This window comes from Dreissena polymorpha, unplaced genomic scaffold, assembly GCF_020536995.1.
Source record: "Dreissena polymorpha isolate Duluth1 unplaced genomic scaffold, UMN_Dpol_1.0 chrUn030, whole genome shotgun sequence".
NCBI lineage: Eukaryota > Metazoa > Mollusca > Bivalvia > Myida > Dreissenidae > Dreissena > Dreissena polymorpha.
Genome location: NW_026273344.1, coordinates 138,908 through 162,232, shown reverse-complemented (window position 1 = coordinate 162,232; position 23,325 = coordinate 138,908). Strand labels below are relative to the sequence as shown.

At 35.6% G+C, this 23,325-nt stretch overlaps 2 protein-coding genes and 1 long non-coding RNA gene across 3 annotated transcripts; 1 reads left to right on the top strand and 2 right to left on the bottom strand.

Moving 5' to 3' along the window:
- Positions 1-1,271: 1,271 nt before the first annotated feature.
- On the bottom strand, positions 1,272-15,385 carry LOC127863715 (uncharacterized). The gene is made up of 13 exons (XM_052403335.1): positions 14,530-15,385; positions 10,707-10,854; positions 10,203-10,373; positions 9,884-10,003; positions 7,338-9,455; positions 5,449-5,646; positions 5,144-5,288; positions 4,577-4,759; positions 3,928-4,053; positions 3,508-3,694; positions 2,894-3,143; positions 2,289-2,389; positions 1,272-1,673 (listed from the first exon to the last, which is right to left on the bottom strand). The coding sequence occupies exons 1-5, from the start codon at positions 14,858-14,860 to the stop codon at positions 8,924-8,926; spliced, it is 1,302 nt and encodes a 433-aa protein (XP_052259295.1). The 5' UTR covers positions 14,861-15,385; the 3' UTR covers positions 1,272-1,673; positions 2,289-2,389; positions 2,894-3,143; positions 3,508-3,694; positions 3,928-4,053; positions 4,577-4,759; positions 5,144-5,288; positions 5,449-5,646; positions 7,338-8,923.
- LOC127863716 (uncharacterized) lies at positions 1,441-10,119 on the top strand. Its single transcript, XM_052403336.1, has 12 exons — positions 1,441-1,701; positions 2,299-2,440; positions 2,623-2,745; positions 2,921-3,155; positions 3,513-3,700; positions 3,918-4,073; positions 4,511-4,667; positions 5,101-5,268; positions 5,418-5,672; positions 5,782-6,006; positions 6,226-6,357; positions 6,778-10,119. Exons 1-12 carry the CDS (start codon positions 1,460-1,462, stop codon positions 7,119-7,121), a joined length of 2,367 nt encoding a protein of 788 aa, XP_052259296.1. The 5' UTR covers positions 1,441-1,459; the 3' UTR covers positions 7,122-10,119.
- On the bottom strand, positions 11,396-14,461 carry LOC127863725 (uncharacterized). Its single transcript, XR_008041159.1, has 2 exons — positions 14,172-14,461; positions 11,396-13,004 (listed from the first exon to the last, which is right to left on the bottom strand). It is a non-coding gene; the product is annotated as an uncharacterized LOC127863725 (long non-coding RNA).
- Positions 15,386-23,325: the final 7,940 nt, after the last annotated feature.

Genomic DNA, 23,325 nt, shown 5'->3' with positions numbered 1-23,325 from the left:
ATGGCATTTCCAGGAGTTTTACTTCACTGGTGACTGTTTTGTGAATTTAACAAGAAGCAATCACTAGTTAATAGAAGTATCCTCATGGTTATTGCAAAACTCATCGATGCAAATGGAGAATTGGATTGATTTTGAGTGGAAATACACTGGAAAATGACTATGCATGTGTTAACTTGGAAAATGTGTAAGATGTCAGATTTTGACAGAGGAAGTGCCAACAGTTGGCAGATGTCAATCAAGACTTTCAGGACCTGGGCGAGCCCCTTATTTGTCTCATTTAGTCTGCAACCATGGAGCAGTGCAGAGCATGTGGATGCTCTTTGAAAAAAGCAAGAAGTGTTGCAAGTAAGCTTCATGGCCATGGGATGAACCTCACGGTAGGAGAAGGAGTGAAGGAAACTTTTAATGTGGATTTAACACCGGGAAGAAATGTGTGTGGTGATTGTTTTAAAAAAATAAGTCAAGTGACTGTTCTGTCTCAAAAAGTAAAAAATGACAATATCAAATTGCGAACTCAGAAAAGGAAACTAACTAATTCTGGACTTTTTGAGAAGGATCAGACTAACAAATTGAAGTCACCTGTATCATTTTCACCATCACCAGCAGCAAAAAGAATATGCTTTTCTCCAAAGAAAGCCAGTACACCCAAACAGAATGTAAAGGTAACATTTTGTTATTTAATGTATTCCTTCTGTATATGCCTATGTAGAAACAATAGCTTGTAGTGTACCATTGAATACATTACTCTTTATAAAATCCTGGGTTCATTTGCTTAAAAACTGTAGCTTTAATTTGATACTTACTTTAATTACTGAATTCCATTTTAGTTAAATAAATGCATGTTTAGCCAGTATATATAATATTTAAGAATATGAATGAAAACTTGTTACTGTTACATGAGTACGGATGACCTGTCTTCAGTATTATATTGATATTTAAGAATAGGAATGAAAACTTGTTACTGTTACATGTGTAAGAATGACCTGTCTTCAGTTACCCATATTGAAAACTATTATTATAATTATTATAAGAAAAAATAAAAAGAAACTGTTAACATTAGATAAGAGACATTGAAATACTGATAACAGAATAAATACTCAATAATTCCAAAAGACCATCAAGCACAAGTTAGAAAACAGTAAGTTATGAGCATTAATATCATTAAAATCTGTAGGATTAGTAAGGTTTAATTACTTTTTTGTAAAATGAAGGTGTAAAATCAACCACACAACAGCATAGCAAGCAATCATAAAAAACACAAGGTGTTAACCTTTCCATTGAACAGCTCTTTATTCATGACACACCAGATATGCTTCGTGTAAGTAATGTATTTAAGAACTAATAAATAGCTTAAACTTTTAACATTGTTTGCTCTCAATAGAAACCTACCAGTACTACCTTGGTTGAGACCATAGTTCGTCAGGTGACTAACACAAACTATGATGCTGCTTTAAGAACAATGATGAAAGGCTCCAAGAAGGCTTTTGCAGACATAAAAAAAGTCATAGGTCTGCTTGTCCAGGATGAAGTCAGGGCATTCTCAAAAACACTGTCATCTCTTAGACAGGATTTGACATTAGAGAGCATTGAGAAGTTCAGTTGGACAGCTTTTCTCAATGAAATCGATTCAGGGCTACCTCTTCTGTCAACTGTGTTGCGGTCTTCAGTAACCACTAGACGAACAAAAGACAAGATATCAAGGTTCTTGCATTTCTTCAATAGGCCACATAATGCTCAATGTACTTAAAACCTGATAAACATTCCGATATGAAGTTATAAAGGAGTGCATGAAATTATACAAAAACTTAAATCTTAAATGAAATGAAGCAGTTGTTGTTCACAAGACTTGTCAAACTAATTATTTAACTCTTTCAGTGATGGAACCAAATTTTGAAGGCCTTTGCCAACAGTTTGGATCCAGATGAGACGCCACAAAATGTGGAGTCTCATCAGGATCCAAACTGTTTGCTATTCTGATAGTAACTCTTTCAGTGCTGGAACCAAATTTTGAAGGCCTTTGCCAACAGTTTGGATCCAGATGAGACGCCACAAAACGTGGCGTCTCATCAGGATCCAAACTGTTTGCTATTCTGATAGTATTCTTTGAAAAAAATCATAGAAAATGCTAATTTTAGAAATTCAGCAGACAACATTTTTGCAGATAACAAATTTCCCAGCATTCAAAGGGTTAATAAGGAAATAGTGCAATGTAATGTATATAAATATCAAATTTTATGAATGACATTTATTTTTGCAATTTGTTTGCTTATATTTTTAAAGAAACTTACAATGTTGCAGTTCTGGTAACAAGATTGGTCCTTTGGTACCTGTATTTGGACTTCTTGTGAGTATCATCCTTCATAAAAGATTTCCAGCCAAGTTCAAGTTCCTGCAACAAATCTTATCCATACAGATGTTCCGATCAGGCTGTAACCACAAGGTAGGCTAAAAAGTACTAATTTGAGTTAAACAATGTGTATTTCATTGCATGACAAGCTTGGGTCATGGAACAAACAAGTGCTCTGTCTGTTAAAATCTTTATTGTAATTAAAATTTTAACTGATGACTGTTAATGAACTACTTTAGCTTAATATGCCATTACACAAGTTAAACATTTTGCAGATATTCAGATGGTTCCATAAGTTTGGACTATGCATGAGTATCCATACAACAAGACAACTTGTAGATCGTCTAGGAAAAAGCTATGACACCAAAATAAAGGAGTGGAAACAGAACATAGAAGAGGTATAAAATATCCCAGAAAAAAAATTAACAAAGCAAAAATGCATGATCAATAGCTACCTTGTACATACACTTAATATATCTTGGCCTTTAATCGTCATTATTTCATAGGCAACAATAACTTCTGCTAACTAGCTTTAAAAATGCCTACCTAACTGGAAATAAACATTTTTTGCAGCATGTTCTACATGTGAGACCAACACTGGTAGCTGACACAAGAACTGATGAGAGTGAATGGTCATCTCTCAGTGACAGTGAGGTCAACATGTCTGATGAAACAGATGATGACGAAGATCTGGATGAAGACCAGGAAATTCAGGACCTGTCCCTGGTGTTGGAAGACACAATACTGTACTCGGAGTCAGACCACGATGAAGAATTTGTTCCACTCCCTGAAAGATCTGAAATGAATGGTATGTTTAAATTTAAGAAACCATACCCTGCTCAAACTTAAGCAAAACAAACAATTGTATTTTACAGGTAGTTTAGCAGTAGTTAATTTGTATGAAGTTATTGTATGTTACACACTAGTACACTGAGGAGAGTGGACCATTAACAGTACTTTATTGTAGACAACTTTCTTTTAATCCATTATTTTAATTTTTGTGGATATAAAACCCACTTTGCCTGTGTTTGGGAAAATAAATTGTGTTTATTAATGCATTTTTTCTCTACGTTTTTTCAATATTGGTTCGAATCAATATGCCCTATATTTTAATAACTGTTTTAAAATTTAACAACGAGAATTTACTAGGAATACTTTACCTCAGATATACCAGGTTTTTCTGTGTGCTGGGACAACGTCCAGAAAATGTCAGTAGCGCGCCACCAAAGCAGGCATAGTGGAAATAAGATGCTGCTCTGGGCAAACTGCTTTGCAACGCTTGACAGAATCAGCTTCACATCCTCTTCTTGTTCCTGGGAAGAAACAGTACCAGCCAGTTCCATTGATCTAAAAGTAATCATTCTTTAAAATGTACCCTTGGAGCTGATAAAGCTGAAAAAATAATTTTAAATTACAAAAAAGCTGCATGTTTGTAATTGTATTGAAGTGTAATGGAAATTATTTATTTTCATTTTATATTTTGTATTTTTAAACACTGCATTTGGCTAATTTATTAACATCTTATCACTCTATTGAATGTCAATGCTTAAATACGCATTATGTGTGACAGACATTCCTACCAAGTGATGAGGACTGGAAGCAGCTACGCTCCAGGATGGAGTTGATTGTTGCAAGGACTCTAGCAAGTATCCTTGACCTTGACATCCCAGTGCAGCAGCATCTTCCTCACAAGTATTCAACAGAATCTGCGAAGAAAAGTGAAGTTGTAAGCGTTATTTTAATTTGTTTTATTTCTGCTGTTGTAAATGTATACTTGTATTGTCCCCTACTGGTGAAACCTGAGGGGACTTATGGTTTGCGCTCTGTGTGTCAATCTGTCTGTCAGTCTGTCACACTTTTCTGGATCCTGCGATAACTTTATAATTTCTTCATGTTATTTCATGAAACTTGAAACGTGGACAGATGGCAATATGGAGATTATGCATGTCAATTCATTTTGTTCCTAAGTCAAAAATTGTGGTTGCTATGGCAACAAATATAGATACTTTTACTGACAATGGTGGAGTTTCACCAGTAGGTGACAATATTGCTTGTAAATCTCTGGTTCATAAATATATCTGAATGAAATACAGAAATACACATGTATCTCTTAAACGTTACATGATCATTTTAAATAAATAACACTCTTTAATGTTCTTCAAGGTCAACCTTGGTGTTGTGAAAGAAAACCCTGCAACATGCAAAGGTGTAATTGAGATAATGAAGTACCTTAATCGATACACACCGAGGGATGTTGAAGGAACACCCTGGCCTATAATTTGTCACGGGGACCAGCTGTCGGTGGAGCGTATGATAGAGTGTAGGATAGCCATGTCCTCCTCTGCTCTCCCTGGGGACCGTCTAGAGGGGCTAATCCCAAGACCACAGAACTTCCATAAGCGAATTGTGCTCCTACAGGTATAGAACAAAAAAATCATGATTCATGATCATGATTCAACTTATATATAAATGTACAGAAATAAGAAACCTGAATAAATAATGTATTTGGATTATGAGTCTAATTACTAAAGCTTATCCATATATCATACGACACATATGATAGAATTAATTTTATTGAAATTCACAGGTGACACTGGATACCCTTTTTGGAAAAGGGGCGTGTGACAAAGGCACACTTACTCAAATAAAGAATGTCTTTGGACATAGAAATGTGAAAAAAAAAGCTTCAGACTGTATGAACCATTTGACAAACTTTTTGGACTTTGTAACAGAAGGTCACATACTGTTGTTAGCAGCACAACTTCGAAAAAATGAGAATTTTAGCGAACAGCTTACATCTTTGGAAGACGTTACACAGTTGGCCAAGGAAATTATTCAATTCATATGGCCAAACACCAATGAATACGTGGCTGCCGTTGAAGATGACAGGAAGTATACATGCATATGTGATGAAGAGGATGGTGAGTAAATTCAGAATTGACTGGAAAAAAAGAGAAATAATTCAGTTTAAATATATAAGCTTACCTTGTGTAACAAACAAATATTCACTTTGCATTACAGTATTTTAAATATAAGTCAAATGACTAAGCAGTCTTCATTCTCAAAACAGGAGGTGCAGAATGGATAGAATGTTCAAGTACCATGAGTTGCCCAACGAGATGGTTCCACAAGGACTGTGTTGACGTGCCGGATGGTGCAGAAGATGATGACTGGTGGTGCTCCCCAGAATGTCAAGCACGGGGCCTAAGTGCATATTGCTGTGGCAAGCAGTTGGAGAGCACATGGATACGGTGCTCATCAGAGGCTGACTGTGTACGTGGCGAGTGGTTTCACACAGTCTGTGTGGGGACAAACGATACTTCTGGTTAGTGTCATAATTAATTATTTTGCATAAAAATATATCATTTATCATTTAAAGGTTATTAACTTTAAATACTCATTTCTGTTAATCTTTCAATCATGATTTTTTTCAGGCATATGGCATTGTTCTGAAGTCTGTAGGTCAGGCAAGGAAATTGATCACAAACAGGCATATGCAATGAGTGTCCTGTGGCGTGGCCTCATGCACATGGCAGAAAGGGACGCGGAGAGGGAAAACGACGGGGAAGCCATGATAAGCTTTTGGCGACTGAATATGCTGGAGTTTTGGGAACATGGCCACTACAAATACCTGACACTGGCCTTTAGACTTTTGGCCTGTAAGATGATATTTAATAAGAAACCAATATAAAATTAATGTTATGAATTTCTAAACAAAATTTCATACATTTAAATCATAAAAATGCATACATATATTTTAACAGTAAATTTGATAAAGTATAATTATAGCTTTTATATCCATTATGGTATTATTTTGCATAGTTTTATGTGTCCGGAATGCAACAATCCGAAGTAATGTATACTTTTTATTCATGTAGCTGTTAGTGGTTGGATGCCCAAGCGGATATCAGAAAACCTGATATGGAACAGTACGGCCAATTTGCGAGGGGAACCTGGATGTAATGTACCTTTGGACCTGCTGAATGAGTTCCTAAACAATGAATTCAAAAGTATGTATTTGTCGTTGTTGTTGTTGTTCTTTCAGTTCAATTTACATCTGAATATGTTAAGCGCACATTTAGTCACTATATCTTAAGAGCGTCTGTATGATCATGATAATCAGCTGTTCACTGTCAAAGGGAAAATGTAAACACAGGAGAGATTGAGATAAGTTCTTGTACTTGCTACTTGTTATTAATTAATTTAATTTTAGACCTGATTGGGAAACAAAAAGTATGTCTTGCTAATGTGAACACGAACTCAGCTGAACAAAACACTTTGTGAAAAGAAACTTTGATATAATTTAAATTTTGCTGAATAAATATGTACTTTGAGAATAAAATATTTTGTATTGTTTTCTCATTACTATGCACACAGTTACTTAATCTTTCTATAGCAGCCTTAAATTTCTGTTTGAACTTTTGTTCCAGCCAATCTGAAACGGGTCAAAGGCCAGTATACTGATTCTGCAGTTCAGCGCTGCAGTCTGATTTCCGGAACAGTTGGTAAAGGTTTAGAAGAAAAATTCATGAGCCAGGTGATGGACAAATACATTGGTCGATCAAAAAGTGCACATGCAGCGCACACACGAGACTTAAAGAAGTTTGTGAAATTATATAAAGGTGAACGCCTTTTCCAATGCCTGCCTGGAAGACATCACAGTTCTTATGAACATTTTGTTCACAGTATTCCACTGAGAACACCTTCAAAACTAAAGGACAGATTGATGAAATATTGTGTTAAACTTGACACAGAAAGGTTGCTGTGCAAATGAATCAGAATATTTGATCATAATACACTATAGTAGTACTGAAGTTGTTGAATAAGTGACTTACATGCACCAACTATTTCTAACTTGCAACTTTGAAAGTATTTGCTTCATATTTATGGAAAATTAATAACCAATAGCTGCTTATAAAATAAACAATTTTGTCTATTTTTAAATTTTTCAGTAGGACATTGCACCATGACAATTAACTTGCATACTTACATGATTTTTTAGCATGGATTTGCTGATGGTGGCACTGCTCACTTTTCTTGATACGAGTTTTAACAGTAAACTTCACAAAGTCTGAGAAAATCTTGTACAATGCACAGGCTTCATGTAAATGTCAGCATATATAAATGGCAGCAAAATGTCCATATCACATTTTGTATTTGAGTACTTGATGATGGCCAGGATTTATTGCAAAAATGGTATTAGAATATGCAGCCACATTTAGGTTGTGTTTTCTAATCCTCACTAGCTACCGAGTGAGTATTGTTAAAACTTTCACAGTTGAATGGCCTAAATGTGAAGATGACCATATAAAACATATGAGATTAGTTCCTTGCTTGACAGCAAATATACAAAAGCAAAACTCTCAGCAGTATAGCACTCCCATTGAATGGTAAAAAATGTCCATAAATGAGCTGTTCTGGGCCATTACTATGTCATTCATTGTTAGATTTTAAAATCATTTGGCACATTTGTTCACCATCATTGGCAGGAGGTCTCAATGCGAAAGAATTACGTCGATATCTTCAAGGTCAAGTTCACACTTTGAGTTCAAAGGTTAAAAATGGCCATAAATGAGATTGTCCCGGCCATAACTATGTTGTTCATTGTTAGATTTTAAAATCATTTGGCACATTTGTTCACCATTATTGGCAGGAGGTCTCAATGCGAAAGAATTACGTTGATATCTCCAAAGTCAAGTTCACACTTTGAGTTCAAAGGTTAAAAATGGCCATACATGAGATTTTCCTGGCCATAACTATGTTGTTTAAAATCATTTGGCACATTTGTTCACCATTATTGGCAAGAGGTCTCAATGCGAAAGAATTACGTTGATATCTCCAAAGTCAAGTTCACACTTTGTGAGTTCAGAGGTTTAAAATGGCCATAAATGAGATTGTCCCGGCCATAACTATGTTGTTCATGGTTAGATTTTAAAATCATTTGGCACATTTGTTCACCATTATTGGCAGGAGGTCTCGATGCGAAAGAATTACGTTGATATCTCCAAAGTCAAGTTCACACTTTGAGTTCAAAGGTTAAAAATGGCCATAAATGAGATTGTCCCGGCCATAACTATGTTGTTCATTGTTAGATTTTAAAATCATTTGGCACATTTGTTCACCATTATTGGCAAGAGGTCTCAATGCGAAAGAATTACGTTGATATCTCCAAAGTCAAGTTCACACTTTGTGAGTTCAGAGGTTTAAAATGGCCATAAATGAGATTGTCCCGGCCATAACTATGTTGTTCATGGTTAGATTTTAAAATCATTTGGCACATTTGTTCACCATTATTGGCAGGAGGTCTCGATGCGAAAGAATTACGTTGATATCTCCAAAGTCAAGTTCACACTTTGAGTTCAAAGGTTAAAAATGGCCATAAATGAGATTGTCCCGGCCATAACTATGTTGTTCATTGTTAGATTTTAAAATCATTTGGCACATTTGTTCACCATCATTGGACAGTGTGTCATGCAAAAGAATCACGTCAATATCTGCAATGTCAAGGTTACACTTTTGTCCACCATGCTTTCATTGACTGATGGATTTATGCGTGTCCAAGTGTTAAATTAAACATTAACATGAACATGAACATTTCTTATGGCAGTTAGAGCAGCACAGGCACATATTACATTCACATGCAACGCATTTGCTGTTATTGCCACACACTTTTGTTGGTGCCTTGAATGTCGGAGTCACCGACAACAAATCCATAATGTATTGCCGGTAGCATTCCTCACTCTTGACAAGTGTCTTCATTTCCTCTGAACAGTTCAGCAGGGATACTTTGGTAGCATACATTTTGGCCTGTGCTGCCTTTCCATCACGACCGGCCCTTCCGACCTCCTGCCAATAATCCTCTAATGTTTTTGGTGCCCCCCAGTGTATAATAAATCTTATATCTGGAATGTTTATGCCAATTCCAAATGCAATTGTAGATATAAGAAATCTTGTGCAAGAATCTGGTTGGGTGAACTCTTCCAAGATGGACTTAAGGTCACTGTTACACATTCCAGAATGGTACAGTTTAAACACCTTGGCGCCATCAGCTGCATCCTTAAGGTGTGCCGTAATGTCCAAGGCAAGTCTTGCCATCTGAGTGATTCCACTGGAAGTAAATTTCACTTATAATAATTAAAAAAAACATTTTATGGGTCCTGTGTTATATAAACATGTAGTTCATGCTTCATTAATTTGTTATACTCAAGATAGTATATTATTCAATTCATTAATACACTCTTATATTCTTATAAATTATAGGAATATAAGAGTGTATTAATGAATTGAAAATATATAAGTTATACTGTCCATTAAATACTGAATTTATTCATTTTTATGTTATACCCTTGATTATTCCTTAGAAATTCATGTTCTTTGTAGCTTTATTTTACATTATGAGCAGGTATTTCACAAAATATTTGCTATGGTACGGAAGGAAATATTTGTGTATCACATGTTACTCACAATACTGGGGTACAAAAGGAAGTTTTAATTGTTATTGTTTTATCTCATTATTTTCTAACTTGTTGTACATACGTTACATAGATAACAGCTTTCTCAGCCATCTTGCCCCTTTCAATAATCTGGTCTAAATACCAGGTCATGGCTGTGAAATCCATCCCAGATTCACACTTTATCTCCAAATGTATGTTAGGTCTGGAAAAAAATACTTTGAACTTTATATCTATCTAGTGCATGTATATATATTGTCTTCTATGAACCAAAATGTGGAGTATTTGTCTCAAATATGCAATAAAGTTATACACTGTAAATGTCTTAAGTGTTTTGAAATTATGAATCGATTGCAAGTGTCATATAAAACAATTGGAGTCATTGCAAATTCATGATTATATACCTGTCTGGAACCTCCCATTCAACTTGAATGTCTGGTTGGAGTTGCAGCTTCTGGATCAAAGCTAGCCGCACTGTCTTGGTGCATGTTGCAGATAGAAGTAGCACTGGCACATTGGTGAAAAAACTTCTCAGCTCAACAATTCTGTTGAATGCTGGTCTGAACTCATCACCCCTAAATAAGTTAAATGCTAAGTATAATTTTAAAAAACAACATCCATTATTAAAAATACACATTCTAGCAAACAAGTAGGCACTATAAACTTGTTAGTGCATTTAATTGCAATCACATTTGAGAACTTGTGATAATTTATTAATGAAACCTATCTCATGCTCCATAGTGGGGATTGTACCTCCCAATTACTTAGTGTTCACCATATCCATTAGAACCTTGTTATTTTCCAGTGTTTGGCGCATATTAAAATATTTTTTTCAAAGCTGGTTACTGACTAAAAATGAGTCATGTGGAAGTAATTGTATTTTAAGTGACTATAACTAATTTAATTACCAAGAATGAAGTAGATGAGCTTCATCTATAGCCAAAAGTGACATTTTATCTGTGTACACATTACTTTCCAGAAAAAACCTCCACCTATCGATGTTATCCAGAATCTCAGGGGAGAAGAAAATGATGGTGTACATCCCATCCTCCAACCCTGTTAACAAGCATTTTATCCATTTCAGATGAAATATATGAATTAATTGTAAATATATCAGAACAAAATTAGGGATCTGTTAAATGAGATTGCAATGCTGAATGATTTTTTAATCCGAACACTATTATTTGTTACTTTAATGTTATGCTACTTTATTCTTTAACTAACTTTCATATATACAGTCAGTGTATCTATTCCGTCACACCTTACGCTTTTTCGCTGCAAATTTCTCACGTGCGATAGACACATTTCTCTGTTTTCGTATGATGAGAGACACTTTTTTTATCGATAATTTAAGACTTACTTGAATTAAATCGAGCACGTGTAAGTAGGTAAAACCACGCGTGTAAACCTGCACCCGACGTGTCCGTTTGCGATAGCAGAGAAACTATTCCGAATCGCATATCTATTTTTAGATGTGTGCTCTCGGGGGTCATCTCAAAATGATTTTTGACTGTCACTTTGAGCAGATTTTTGTACAAAAAGGTATCGAGACATTGTTACAAAATATGGGGTGTAAATAAAAAACACGATTAAGTAATAATTTTACAATTTTATTTCTAGCAAATCAACTGCCTGTTGAAATAACACTTTCAATGCTGGATATTTTTTGCGTGTCTTATCAACAATGTGTTTCAAAGATAACACACACATTCGTGTAGTTGAATCTTTGTTACAAACTGTCTCAAATCATTTTGGCTATTTTGGAAGGCTGAGCTAATTGGATGCAAGTGCTTAAATCCAGTCCATAGACACATTAATTCCAAATCTTGAAATGCAGCATTGAAAGGTTTAAAATCAATAACAAAATAAAAATATATAAAAATATATAATTAACAAACAAGACATAAAGGACTAGCATATTCATTGAGTATATTATCACATATTTTGTGGGGGAAAAAATGAAGTTCGGTGTCAACTTGTTACCAAACAATACATTTGGAATGTCCTAAATTCAATGAGGTTGCAGAAAAAAATGGAACTTTGATAGAGAAGGAAGAAATTGATTTGGTAGGGTAGAAATCATTATGATAAAGAGAAATTGCTCAAATGAGTAAATAATAGTTTTATCCTAGTGATGTCCTATGTCATCTGCAACAAACATCTTAAATATCTTTATTGTTTGGTTATGTGTTAACTCATTCATACCTGTTACAATTTACAGCAACAATTTAGTTTAAACTTAATAATTTTACAACATTTGGGAAACAAGTTCTTACAGCTTAAGACTATTGAGTAATTAAGCGGACACTCAAATTATATTTATATCCACAATGACCTTGACTAAATTCTAAAGGGATTTTCATGTAAGTACCAGCTGACTATACACAAAGTTTGGTGTTCATTATGCAAGGGTACTTAAGTTATTTAGCAAATCAAACTCTGAAGCCCACCCACACACCAGCTACAAGTGATCACATTATACAACCTGTCATAAATGACAGGAATATTCAAATGGCCACAAGTATATTTTGAAGTGAATCATTTAACAAACCTACAGGCAATTGTGGAGTACTGTATTGCATATTAGTATAATATATCATTTGACTCTGTTGAATGGCCACAAAGATTTTCAACTTATGTTTACAGACACTGGACAAACCCACCGATGTGAATCCAATTCAGCCCCATACTTTGTACATGGGGTAAAATAAAAAAAACTAAATCCTTTTGTGTTCACCTTGTTGCACAATGTGATCAACTGATCATGTGAGAAAATACCACATGTACCATACTGTATTCATTTTATTACAGTTCATACTGTATGTAACCTTATATGTTTACATTTATTAAAGGCAAATATTTCCTATGATTTCATAGTTTATTTATACAGTACTGCGCGAGTATAACATACATTTTAATTTATAGCTAAGTTAAGTATGAAACTGTGCTCTGTATTCAATGAATTTGAAAATGGCTTTAGGAAGTTCACAACTAAGATACACACAGCAATCAAAATGGTATTTAAGTCAAAATTGTTATGTGTACCATTATAAGATGCACATTATACTTTGAAATATTTTTTACCGCATTACTATTTAATTGATTAAGATAATTAATTACCCGCTTTACAGATTTTGCTGCCTCTACAGCTGGACTACAATGTACTGATGATCTGTTTGTCTTCTGCTTTCCCATGGCAATTGTATCTGCAAATGTAAATGATATAACAAGTGTTAACCCTTTACAATGCAATAACAGGGTTTTACAAGATTTTGATGATGACACTAGATATAATTGTGATAAAAGGAGAAATTGCTCAAATTTGAGCAATTTCCCTTTTTATCAAAATGATATATAACCTTCTAAATCAACTTTGTCTTATTACATTACAACTTAGTGTGTTATCTGCAACCTCTTTCAGTTTGGGATGGTCTAAACCTAAAAATTAAGGTAATGCGGGCTACACAGAATGTTTCATGAATATTTAGAAATCCGCCAATTTATTTGAATTAATATTATAACTTTATCTTTATAATAATATCTGTCAGCATATACGCTTTAAATTTGTTCTGAGACAGCATACATTTAGCATTTCCCTAATGCAAAGAATATTATTCAATGCATTGGATAATTTGTGTAAATATTGTGACAAAATTATAAACTGCTCATTAATGAGCCTGCAGCAGGGATATAGTGAACACATTGTGACACACTGTGAATAATGAGACCAATTATTTGAAAGAATTCATCATAGCTTTTGTTTATAATAGTGTTCATACATGTATATATGTGTGTGTGTGTGTGTGTGTAATCACAGGAGCTTGAAATTCTATCACTACATAAAGTCTATGCATAAATTATTTAAAAAATACCCCACCCACCCCTCTTCTCTATATATAAAAAGACAAGCTGTCTTTTTATATATAGAGAAGAGGGGTGGGTGGGGTATTTTTTTTAAATAATTTATGCATAGACTTTATGTAGTGAAAGAATTTCAAGCTCCTGTGGTGTAATTCTGACAGTTAAGACAGTTTGTCTGACCACTGAAAGTTTATTTATTTTCATTACACATTTACAAATGGGAGAAAATATTGCAAACATTTTATTTCAAGGCATACTTTGCATGTCAACCAAGTTTAATGACGAACTATAGCATTAAACAACAGACCAAATCCGCAAAACATGCACCAAAAATGTTTGTCGAAGTTACGGTAATGTTTATACGGCCCCCGAGTTATGCATCCAGGTGGTACGGAATAGATACACTGACTGGCCTTTATATAATGGTGTTTATCTTTCTTAAATGAAGGTGGAAATGCATATTGATGACTGTAACGAGTAAAATATATATAATTCAAGAAAATAACACGAACCTTTTGGTAACCTCGATCATTGAATAGATTAATGTTGTCCACCGACTTTTCAGACGTCCGAAAAAACGCGCCGGAAATTCAACCGATCTGAAGCCTCGTTTTGGAAATCCAAGCGCTGGCAGACCAAGAGTTCATACATTTTGTAAACATCCATTCAGTAGACAAAGAAATAATTACTTTACATGAAACAACAGACAAAATTAAGTTTCTAAACATACTCTCTCCGTACCAACCATTCAATCTAGAAATATGTCGGAATCGGACAGGAGCCGGAATAGATAAACTGACTGTATATATATTTGTAAATAAATATTGGTGGGGCAAAAACAGTACATATTTACATATATATTTCACCCACCTTTCTTTTCTTCTGCACTGATATCAGGACCACAGATAACAGCACTTATTCCCATGCTAGTCAACTGGCGAACCTGGTCATTCATTAGAGACCTTAGTGGGGAAACAACAATGGCATAGAAATGTCTCTTATGCATGTTTTTCATCATGAGGGGTGGCAGAATGTAACATGCACTTTTACCAAACCCTGTTGGAAAAATAGCCATACAGTCAACTTTGTTGACAATGCTGGCTATAACACTAATCTGTTTATCTTTCAAATCATTGAAAGTGAACTTGAATTCGCCCTTCAAACACTCGAATTCTCGCGCTATTAAATCTCGAGTAGCCATGCTTAAAATACGCCACCGGAAATATCAATCGATTATCCGTAACATGTATATTGCATGTACTTTCAGTAAGGAACTTTAAGTACTTACCACCACCGGGTAGATCTACTTATTTCTTGTTATTTTTGAATGAACACCTGCTATCTAACAATATGTTACGAACGAACAGTTAAATTACTATCATATTTGAAAGTTTCAACGACATCGGTATGCAATGTACGCCAGAATTATTAAAATAATATAGTGTACTGTAAAAAGCGATCGTAATGTTTACGAAAATATTAATAGAAACGGTCAAGGTCGATCCGAATGTATCCGAGTGTAACTCTCGCAGTCACGTGACGAAGCAACAATGGCGACCAAATCACATACTGTTTTCTGATCACAGACATTTTCAGGTATATGTCACGTTATATGACAAGAAAAACATAAAATGATAGCCTTAAGTGATGAATTTGTCTCTCTGAGCCAGTTAGCTATGGTATTTTCTCTATGAACTGCAAATTGACTGAATTATAGCGTGACATAAATATGTTACGACGCTGGTTGACTTTCGATACGGGGTTAGCTTCAGCGTACAGGTCTGTCAATACTATATTAACTGTACGCTGAAGTTTCTTTAGCTAGAACGCGATAAACTTTCTTCTTCGTCACACGCTACGTCATGTACTCTACATTACTGCTGTTCAAATGAACCGGAGCAGTTTATCTAATAATGGCCGTTGGTAAACTCGGTTGCATTTGCAGATTTCTGCATACAAATAATTATGTTTAAACTTGCACAATGTTTTATTTATCTATGGTAAATGCGCTTATTGTACGAGAAAATAATTTAATATATAAATACACAAAGAATGGAAAACATTCCAGTACACAACAGATAAATGAGTAGAAAATACCCGTGTACATAATGGGACGTTCCCAATTCCAGTGTGGTGCTATTTTTACCATCTTATACTTTACACAGCTCTATGCCTAACGTGAATTAAATAGGAAAGCAAACATAGCTGATTATTCATGAACTGTGCGATATGTGTATGGCTTGTTGTACATTCTTAATATTTAAGTTAAATGTCAAAAGTATATGCTTTGGTTATAAACAATGCACATAACACGAAATAAGGAAAATGTGATTGACAATTCAGATATGTCGACATACAGTACATGTAGAAAACATGTGAAATAAGTCGCGTTTATAATAAATCGTCAAAAAAATGGGGAAAATGACGCAATAAGTATGTCATTTTATGACGCCATCAATCAGCTGATTCATTATACGGATGGCGAAAAATTATGTCATATGACTAGAGTTAAAGGTTGAAGGTCGTATAATTTTGAAGCTTAAGTTTTGTCGACTTTGTTTCTTATGAAAAATCATTCAGTGGTAAAGTAAATATAAATAAAAAAAAATAACAAAACAAAAATCGTGTAATTTTATTTCAACATTTCTTTTGATGAATATGTCATATATATATATATATATATATATATATATATATATATATTCACACATATGGCCAGTTACGGGGTCTCTGATTTAGAAATAGGTTATGGGGTTCCCACTTTAAATACATGTATCTCCATACCCTTTTTTATCCGATATAAACACGAATTAAGGTATATAGGGGTACCTACTATTATTATTGTATATAAATACGTCATTTATTTAACGTCTTATACAAGGAAATATATAGCGAACTTATTTGCGAGGTATATACAATTTCAATTTCAGACCTGATTGTGGTTTTCGATTTAAGACCTTATTGTGAGATTTGATTGCATTACCTCCCCTACACCCCCCTCATAGTAATTAAAGGAGCCTAGAATGCGGGGTTGTATATAGACCCCGTTTTTAGCATAGGTGCAACGCACCTATGCTTAAGGTATATACGACATTTTGAAAACACACATCGAATGGTTGTCCATTTTGAAGCCTTACCTGATCAAAAATCAGACGAAATATCTTTTTAATTTAGTTTATGGTAATTCTTACTCTTTTTTTTTGAAACGTTTTTCTTACGTTTTCTTCCAAGAATATTGCTGACACCGTTTTTAGTGAATTTTTCTAAGACCGTTTTACGTGAAAAAACCTTCTAAGAAACTAAAACAAATTTCGTTCGTAAAACAATTCTGTTCTTGTTGATAGTGACCTCGCACCTAATTTCTATTTCCTTTGTTTACTGTTCTGTGAGAGGTCAAATGTTTTCTGATTTATGACATGGATTCTGACCTGCCTTTCTATGGATTTGATGAAGTAGAGTTTGAAAATAATAGAGATGTGTTAATTGAAGTTAAAATGACTTACTTTTAGCCAGAAATTAACGTTACGAGTAGAGCTAACGGTTTAAATGTGGCATCGGATTTAATGGATTCGCGCGAGCCGCGAATTCTGGACGAGTGTTGTGTCTGTAAAATATTAAATGGAAATCTGTAAATGTATCAAGTCGGAAAAGAAAACGGATGGTTGCATAATGGTATGCGTGAAATAATGTAATTCTACGTATTTATTTTCATAGTTATGTCATTTTGTAACCATTCACATTCGTCACTATTTGGAATTCCCGTTTCTAAAAATAGAACATATTGGTAACAAGGGGGGCGACTCTTGATGTCAGCAATCGTTAAGGTTACAATATACTCAATAATCGAGTCATGAAGGCTGTACTCTCTAAACAAATCATCATATTTTCCTCGAAGGCATGTTATACACTTTATACTGTTGTTCTGGTTTTATCGTTTGGAGATATTGAGAAGGTAAGCATAGGTGTTCACTACTTAATCCCTGAAATAGGATAAAGTTGGAGATTAAAGTAAAAAATGGCACTGCAAAAGGTTACAATCCACTAGATTTTTTTTTTATTTGAGTCGAATTCTTTTTTGGTTTGAACATGAAATATCTGTTTTATTGCTTAAATCGATTAAGCTAAGAATGCCCGTCAAGAAAAGGTATGGTTATGGGGGTCTCTATGTGCAAAATGTTGTATTTATTTTTGCTCGAAGTTGTCGCTTTTATATCGAAACATATAAGGAAACTATTTAGTATATTTTGACCTTAACATTTACTTCAGCAGCATCTTCCCTGTATCTTGCAACTATGCTTTCAGCGCCATCGGCGCTCTCGTTTATATTGACCTCGTAAGTACAGTCTGAAAACTACCGAGACCGCGTAACTGGCACTATATATTGGTATATATATATATATATATATATATATATATATATATATATATATATATATATATATATATATATATATATATATATATTTCTGCAAAATATGCACATTTTCTTCTAATGGGTGACCTTATAATTCGAACAATGAACCAAACAATATCGACCCAATTTTAGCGCATATTGCATGACGTCATTTAAAATGTAGTCCGTGCACGCGACAGGTATATTCCACAGTGTTGAATACAAGCAAGAATATTCCACAACGTGTTATACCGTCAATGTCGCGGTGAAAATGGGATAAAAATATCTTTTATTTTTGTTGGAGTTTTCAGATTCTAAATGTACCGGGTATTCCATGCCGGCTGTTCACCGTGTTATCCGTTCTTTAAGGGACTTTTTAAGTATTAGTTTTGTGGTTTATCGTTTTGGTTGGAGTGCTTATTTGAAGAAATTTGACTTAGAAATCCGAGGAATAAGCGGTTTATTTGTATGCCTTGGTACTTAGGATTAATTAACAATATGCTGTTCTTTTTTCGCCATTTTTATTCAATGGGTATACCTAAGAAATAGTTGCCAATATAATCCTCATCCTCCTCGTCATTATAGTAATTGTAGTATTTTCGGTAGTAGTTGTGGCAATCGTTGTGATTGGAAGTTGTGTAGTCGAACACAGAATGCCAGTCACTTTATGGTATAACAACAAAACGATGTCAAAGTTTGGTTACTCTCTTTTACATCAACATGAAATTGTTTAAACTGTTGATTTGTGTCAGCTGAATGGTTCTAATTACGTACTGATCATATAAAATAACTTATCAGTTGCACTAGTTAACTTGGTAGATGAAATCTAGATCTTTGCTTAATAATTTAGCTACGTTGCAAATAATCACAAAATCCGTGTCTATAGTTATGCGCGAATGCAACAAAATTGTCCGTGCGTGAGTTGGCTCTTGTACCTTATCGCTTCTGTACTCAGAGTCTCCAGTGGTCTCACCATGATGACTTGGCGAATTGGTGAGTAGATCTGTATATGTACAATTATACAAAGGTTTGCCGCGAAAACAGCGCTTCTTATCGTCTTCTGACAGAATACTAACACTCAACAATTCTCGGCTGAAGAATCAAGTGTACTGCTGGTTCGAATGGTCGAAGCGTACGCTATATATTCCGTTTACACTACAGAATATACCCACGCTTTGTATTCTGTTTACACAACTTTATACACCCACAGCATAAATACATTTATCACTAAATTAGATGCCTATGGTTTATGTTTCGTTTCCTGTCCCGGATTACCCATGAGGCAGAGTAGGCAACTGCCTACGGGCCCGATATTTTTAGGGGCCCCATAAAATATGAAGAAAAAAAAAATACTTATTTACTGATCATAATCCAATAATCGAGAAAGCTAATATTTTACATGAATGTTATGTTCCGACATTGTCACATTTTATGTCTTGTCAGCATTGGCTAATCTAAACGAGTGTGATCGACTGGGCACTGGCGTTCTAGAAGGCACTTGGCCGAGTTGGAACCTTGGGAGTGGGCCCTTAAAAATGCACTGCCTATGGGCCTCCACGGCGCTTATCCTGCACTGTCCGTTTAATTTCATTATATACCAAAGATAAATATGGATGTATCTTGAAGTTTGCGGCAACTCAAACACATCTTAAGCTAGTTTGATGAAAATTGGTACTCTGATTGTGGACCATTTGGAGAGTATGTTCATTATCGGACCTAACTTATAGATGGCACTATCCGGATTCCGTACCTGCCCCCGAAAGAGAAAGTGTGATTTATTTCTATGAAGTGAGCGTCATGTACACACGAGAAATATATCTATAAATAGTAATACAAACAAACGAACAGAGAAATGATATATTACCTAAAATAAAAACAAGATATGTGTTTGTCAGAAACACTATGTCCCCTTCTGCGCCGCTTTAGGCTATATATTTGACCTTTGACCTTGAAGGATGACATTGACCTTGACCTTTCACCGCTCAAAATGTGCAGCTCCATGAGATACACATGCATGCCAAATATGAAGTTGCTATCTTCAATATTGCAAAGTTATGGCAAAATGTTAAAGTTGGAGCAAACAAACAAACACACAAACCAACCAACCAACCAACAGACAGGGCAAAAACAATATGTCCCCCACTATAGTGGTGGGGGACATAAAATATGTACTTAAAGCTTCATTTTAATGATGCTTTACTTTTTACATTTGTCTAATGTCATGCATTAAGTATAATTATTTTCAAAACAGTAAGCATTGGCTTACTGCACTAATTGATATGATACCATTGAAACATTTGTTACGTTCTTGCAACGTGGCGGCTTAACATAAGAACCCAAATGTACACACGCTGGTAAAAAAGTGGTCATGTGTTCATAGATGAATATGTTATATTAATTCATAAGACGAGGATTTGCAGCAAAGCGTTCACTTAAAGAGTGCTAGTCTAAATTGAATTGTATCTTATTAATATTAAAGTAATGCCACTCATCCTTATGGTTTGTGTTTAAGTTGAATATGTTCATCAACAAATAAATTAAGTGAATGTTCATAGATAAATTTACAATGACAGCAACAGTATACACAATAATGTATCGATGAAACGAAACTGATGCTCGATTCATAATACACGATGTCGAACCAAATCGGATACCGAAAACATAACTGTGTTACATGCTAATACGAGAAACGAACCGGGTCATATCAGAACATACATATTCATAAATTAAATTCATGAGATGACGATTATTCCTAGTGAAAATGTCAACGAAGCAACAAAAGTATGCGATAAACTTCTGTTTACTGGACATAATGGTATTTTAGCTAATTTAATACATCAACCTTTGACATGAAAATATAACAAAACATCAAAAGTATAAATTACATTCTTAATACCGACCAATAGTTGCATTTTACACAAGTTTCCAAAGGTTTTGTTCATGAACTGTTGGACGGTGCAGGTTCCCACTGTCAATGGGCGTTTTTGTAATGAGCAGGAAGATTAAATTTACTGAATCAATGTCTGTGGAATATTTTTCGATACAAAATCACGCTGGTCATGCGGATACTTTGATAACGGAGAACAACAAAAAGCCACGCGCGAGAGTCGAGTTCATCAGTTTTTCAGTTCGTATTGCGATGAAAAACATTCGCGAACAAACAAAACGGTTGATTATAATGAGAGAAAAAACGTCCATCGAAAATAAGCATGAGCTGGATGATCAGTACATATTTAAACCAAATTAACAATACTTAAAAATAAATCAAGAGCGTGCTTACTATTCAACTGATTTTACATTATATTAAATATATAGTTCACTAACGCATTTAAGTAAATTCAAATGTTTAATGAGTCGGATTACACATTTTAGCTATTCATCCCAATGACAAAAGCACTTCTTTCCCCGAATACCCGCAACTTTTGAAAAGATGAAACTTACCATTTAAGTGAACCAGACATTCGAAATTCGCTGTTGAATTCTGTTGTAGTAAGCAGTCAATAATTTACAATTTATGTAATAACGTAAATTAAAAACTATCACCGAAAAATCGCTTGATTGTTCGACAATGTGCTCGACATTCGCCCCAGCTCGATATTCGGTACTTCTGTTAAATGTCGATGTCAGAGCTGGCTCGACATTCGCCTCAGCTCGATATTCGGGACTAGTGTCGATGTCAGAGCTTGCTCGACATTCGCCCAAGCTCGATATTCGGGACTAGTGCCGAATGTAGATATCAGAGCTCGCTCGATATTCGTCCCAACTCGATATTCGGGACTAGTGCCGAATGTCGATGTCAGAGATGGCTAAACATTCGCCCCAACTCGATATTCGGGATTAGTGCCGAATTTCGATGTCTGAGCTAGCTCGATATTCGTCCCAGCTCGATATTCGGGACCAGTGCCGAATGTCTATGTCAGAAGTGGTTCGACATTCGCCCCAGCTCGATTAACGAAACTAGTGCCGAATGTCGATATCAGAGCTAGCTTTACATTCGCCCCAGCTCGATATTCAGGACGAATGTCGATGTCAGAGCTGGCTCGATATTCGTCTCAGCTCGATATTCGGAACTAATCTCGAATGTCGATGTCAGAGCTTGCTCGACATTCTCCCCAGCTCGATATTCCGGACTAGTGTCGAGTGTCGATGTCAGAGCTGGCTCGATATTCGCCCCAGCTCGATATTTGGGACTAGTGCCAAATGTCGATGTCAGAGCTGGCTCGACATTCGCCCAAGCTCGATATTTGGGACTAGTGCCGAATGTCGAAGTCAGAGCTGGCTCGACATTCGCCCCAGCTCGATTTTCGGGACTAGGGCCGAATGTCGATGTCAGAGCTGGCTCGATAATCGTCTCAGCTCGATATTCGGGACAAGTGTCGTATGTCGATGTCACAGATGGCCCGACATTCGCTCCAGCTCTATACTCGGGACTAGTGCCGAATGTCGATGTCAAAGAAAGCTCGATATTCGTCCCAGTTCGATATTCGGGACCAGTGCCGAATGTCTATGTCAGAGCTGGTTCGACATTCGCTCGATATACGAGAGCAGTGCCGAATGTCGATGTCAAAGCTAGCTCTACATTTACCCCAGCTCGATATTCGTGACCAGTGTTGTATTTAGATGTCATAACTGGCTCGACATTCGCCCCAGCTCGATATTCGGGACGAATGTCGATGTCATAGCTGGCTCGATATTCGTCTCAGCTCGATATTCGGGATTTATGTCGAATGTCGATGTCAGAGCTGGCTCGACATTCGTCCCAGCTCGATATTTGGGACTAGTGCCGAATGTCGATGTCAGAGCTTGCTCGACATTCGTCCCAGCTCGATATTCGGGACTTGTGCCGAATGTCGAAGTCAGAGCTGGCTCGACATTCGTCCCAGCTCGATATTCGGGACAAGTACCAAATGTCGATGTCACAGCTGGCTCGACATTCGCCCCAGCTCGATATTCGGACTAGTGCCGAATGTTGATGTAAGAGCTGGCTCGACATTCGCCCCAGCTCGATATTCGGGACTAGTGCCGAATGGCGATGTCAGAGCTAGCTCGATATTTTCGTCCTAGCTCGATATTCGAAGGTCTAATGTCGATTGTCGATGTCAGTGCCAACTTCACGCACCTGAAAAACACACACATCATAAACAATTTAATATTTTCTGATCTAATATTGTTTCATGTATAAACCGGTAACGCACACACGTTTCCAATAGTATCCGTTTTGATTAGGCGCCGTGTAATTGCGTCGTGATCATCGCTTAATTTGGGAATGTAAA

Bases quoted from the DNA above. Each gene is read 5' to 3' on its own strand.
- LOC127863715 (XM_052403335.1), bottom strand. From the start codon at position 14,860: ATGGCTACTCGAGATTTAATAGCGCGAGAATTCGAGTGTTTGAAGGGC. The intron at 10,004-10,202 runs GTATATAATCAT...ATTTTTTTCCAG, and splicing joins GAATGGGAGGTTCCAGACAG to ACCTAACATACATTTGGAGA. The intron at 9,456-9,883 runs GTATGTACAACA...ATTTACTTCCAG, and splicing joins AAAGCTGTTATCTATGTAAC to TGGAATCACTCAGATGGCAA.
- LOC127863716 (XM_052403336.1), top strand. From the start codon at position 1,460: ATGATGAAAGGCTCCAAGAAGGCTTTTGCAGACATAAAAAAAGTCATA. The intron at 3,156-3,512 runs GTATGTTTAAAT...ACTTTACCTCAG, and splicing joins TGAAAGATCTGAAATGAATG to ATATACCAGGTTTTTCTGTG. The intron at 6,358-6,777 runs GTATGTATTTGT...CTTTTGTTCCAG, and splicing joins CCTAAACAATGAATTCAAAA to CCAATCTGAAACGGGTCAAA.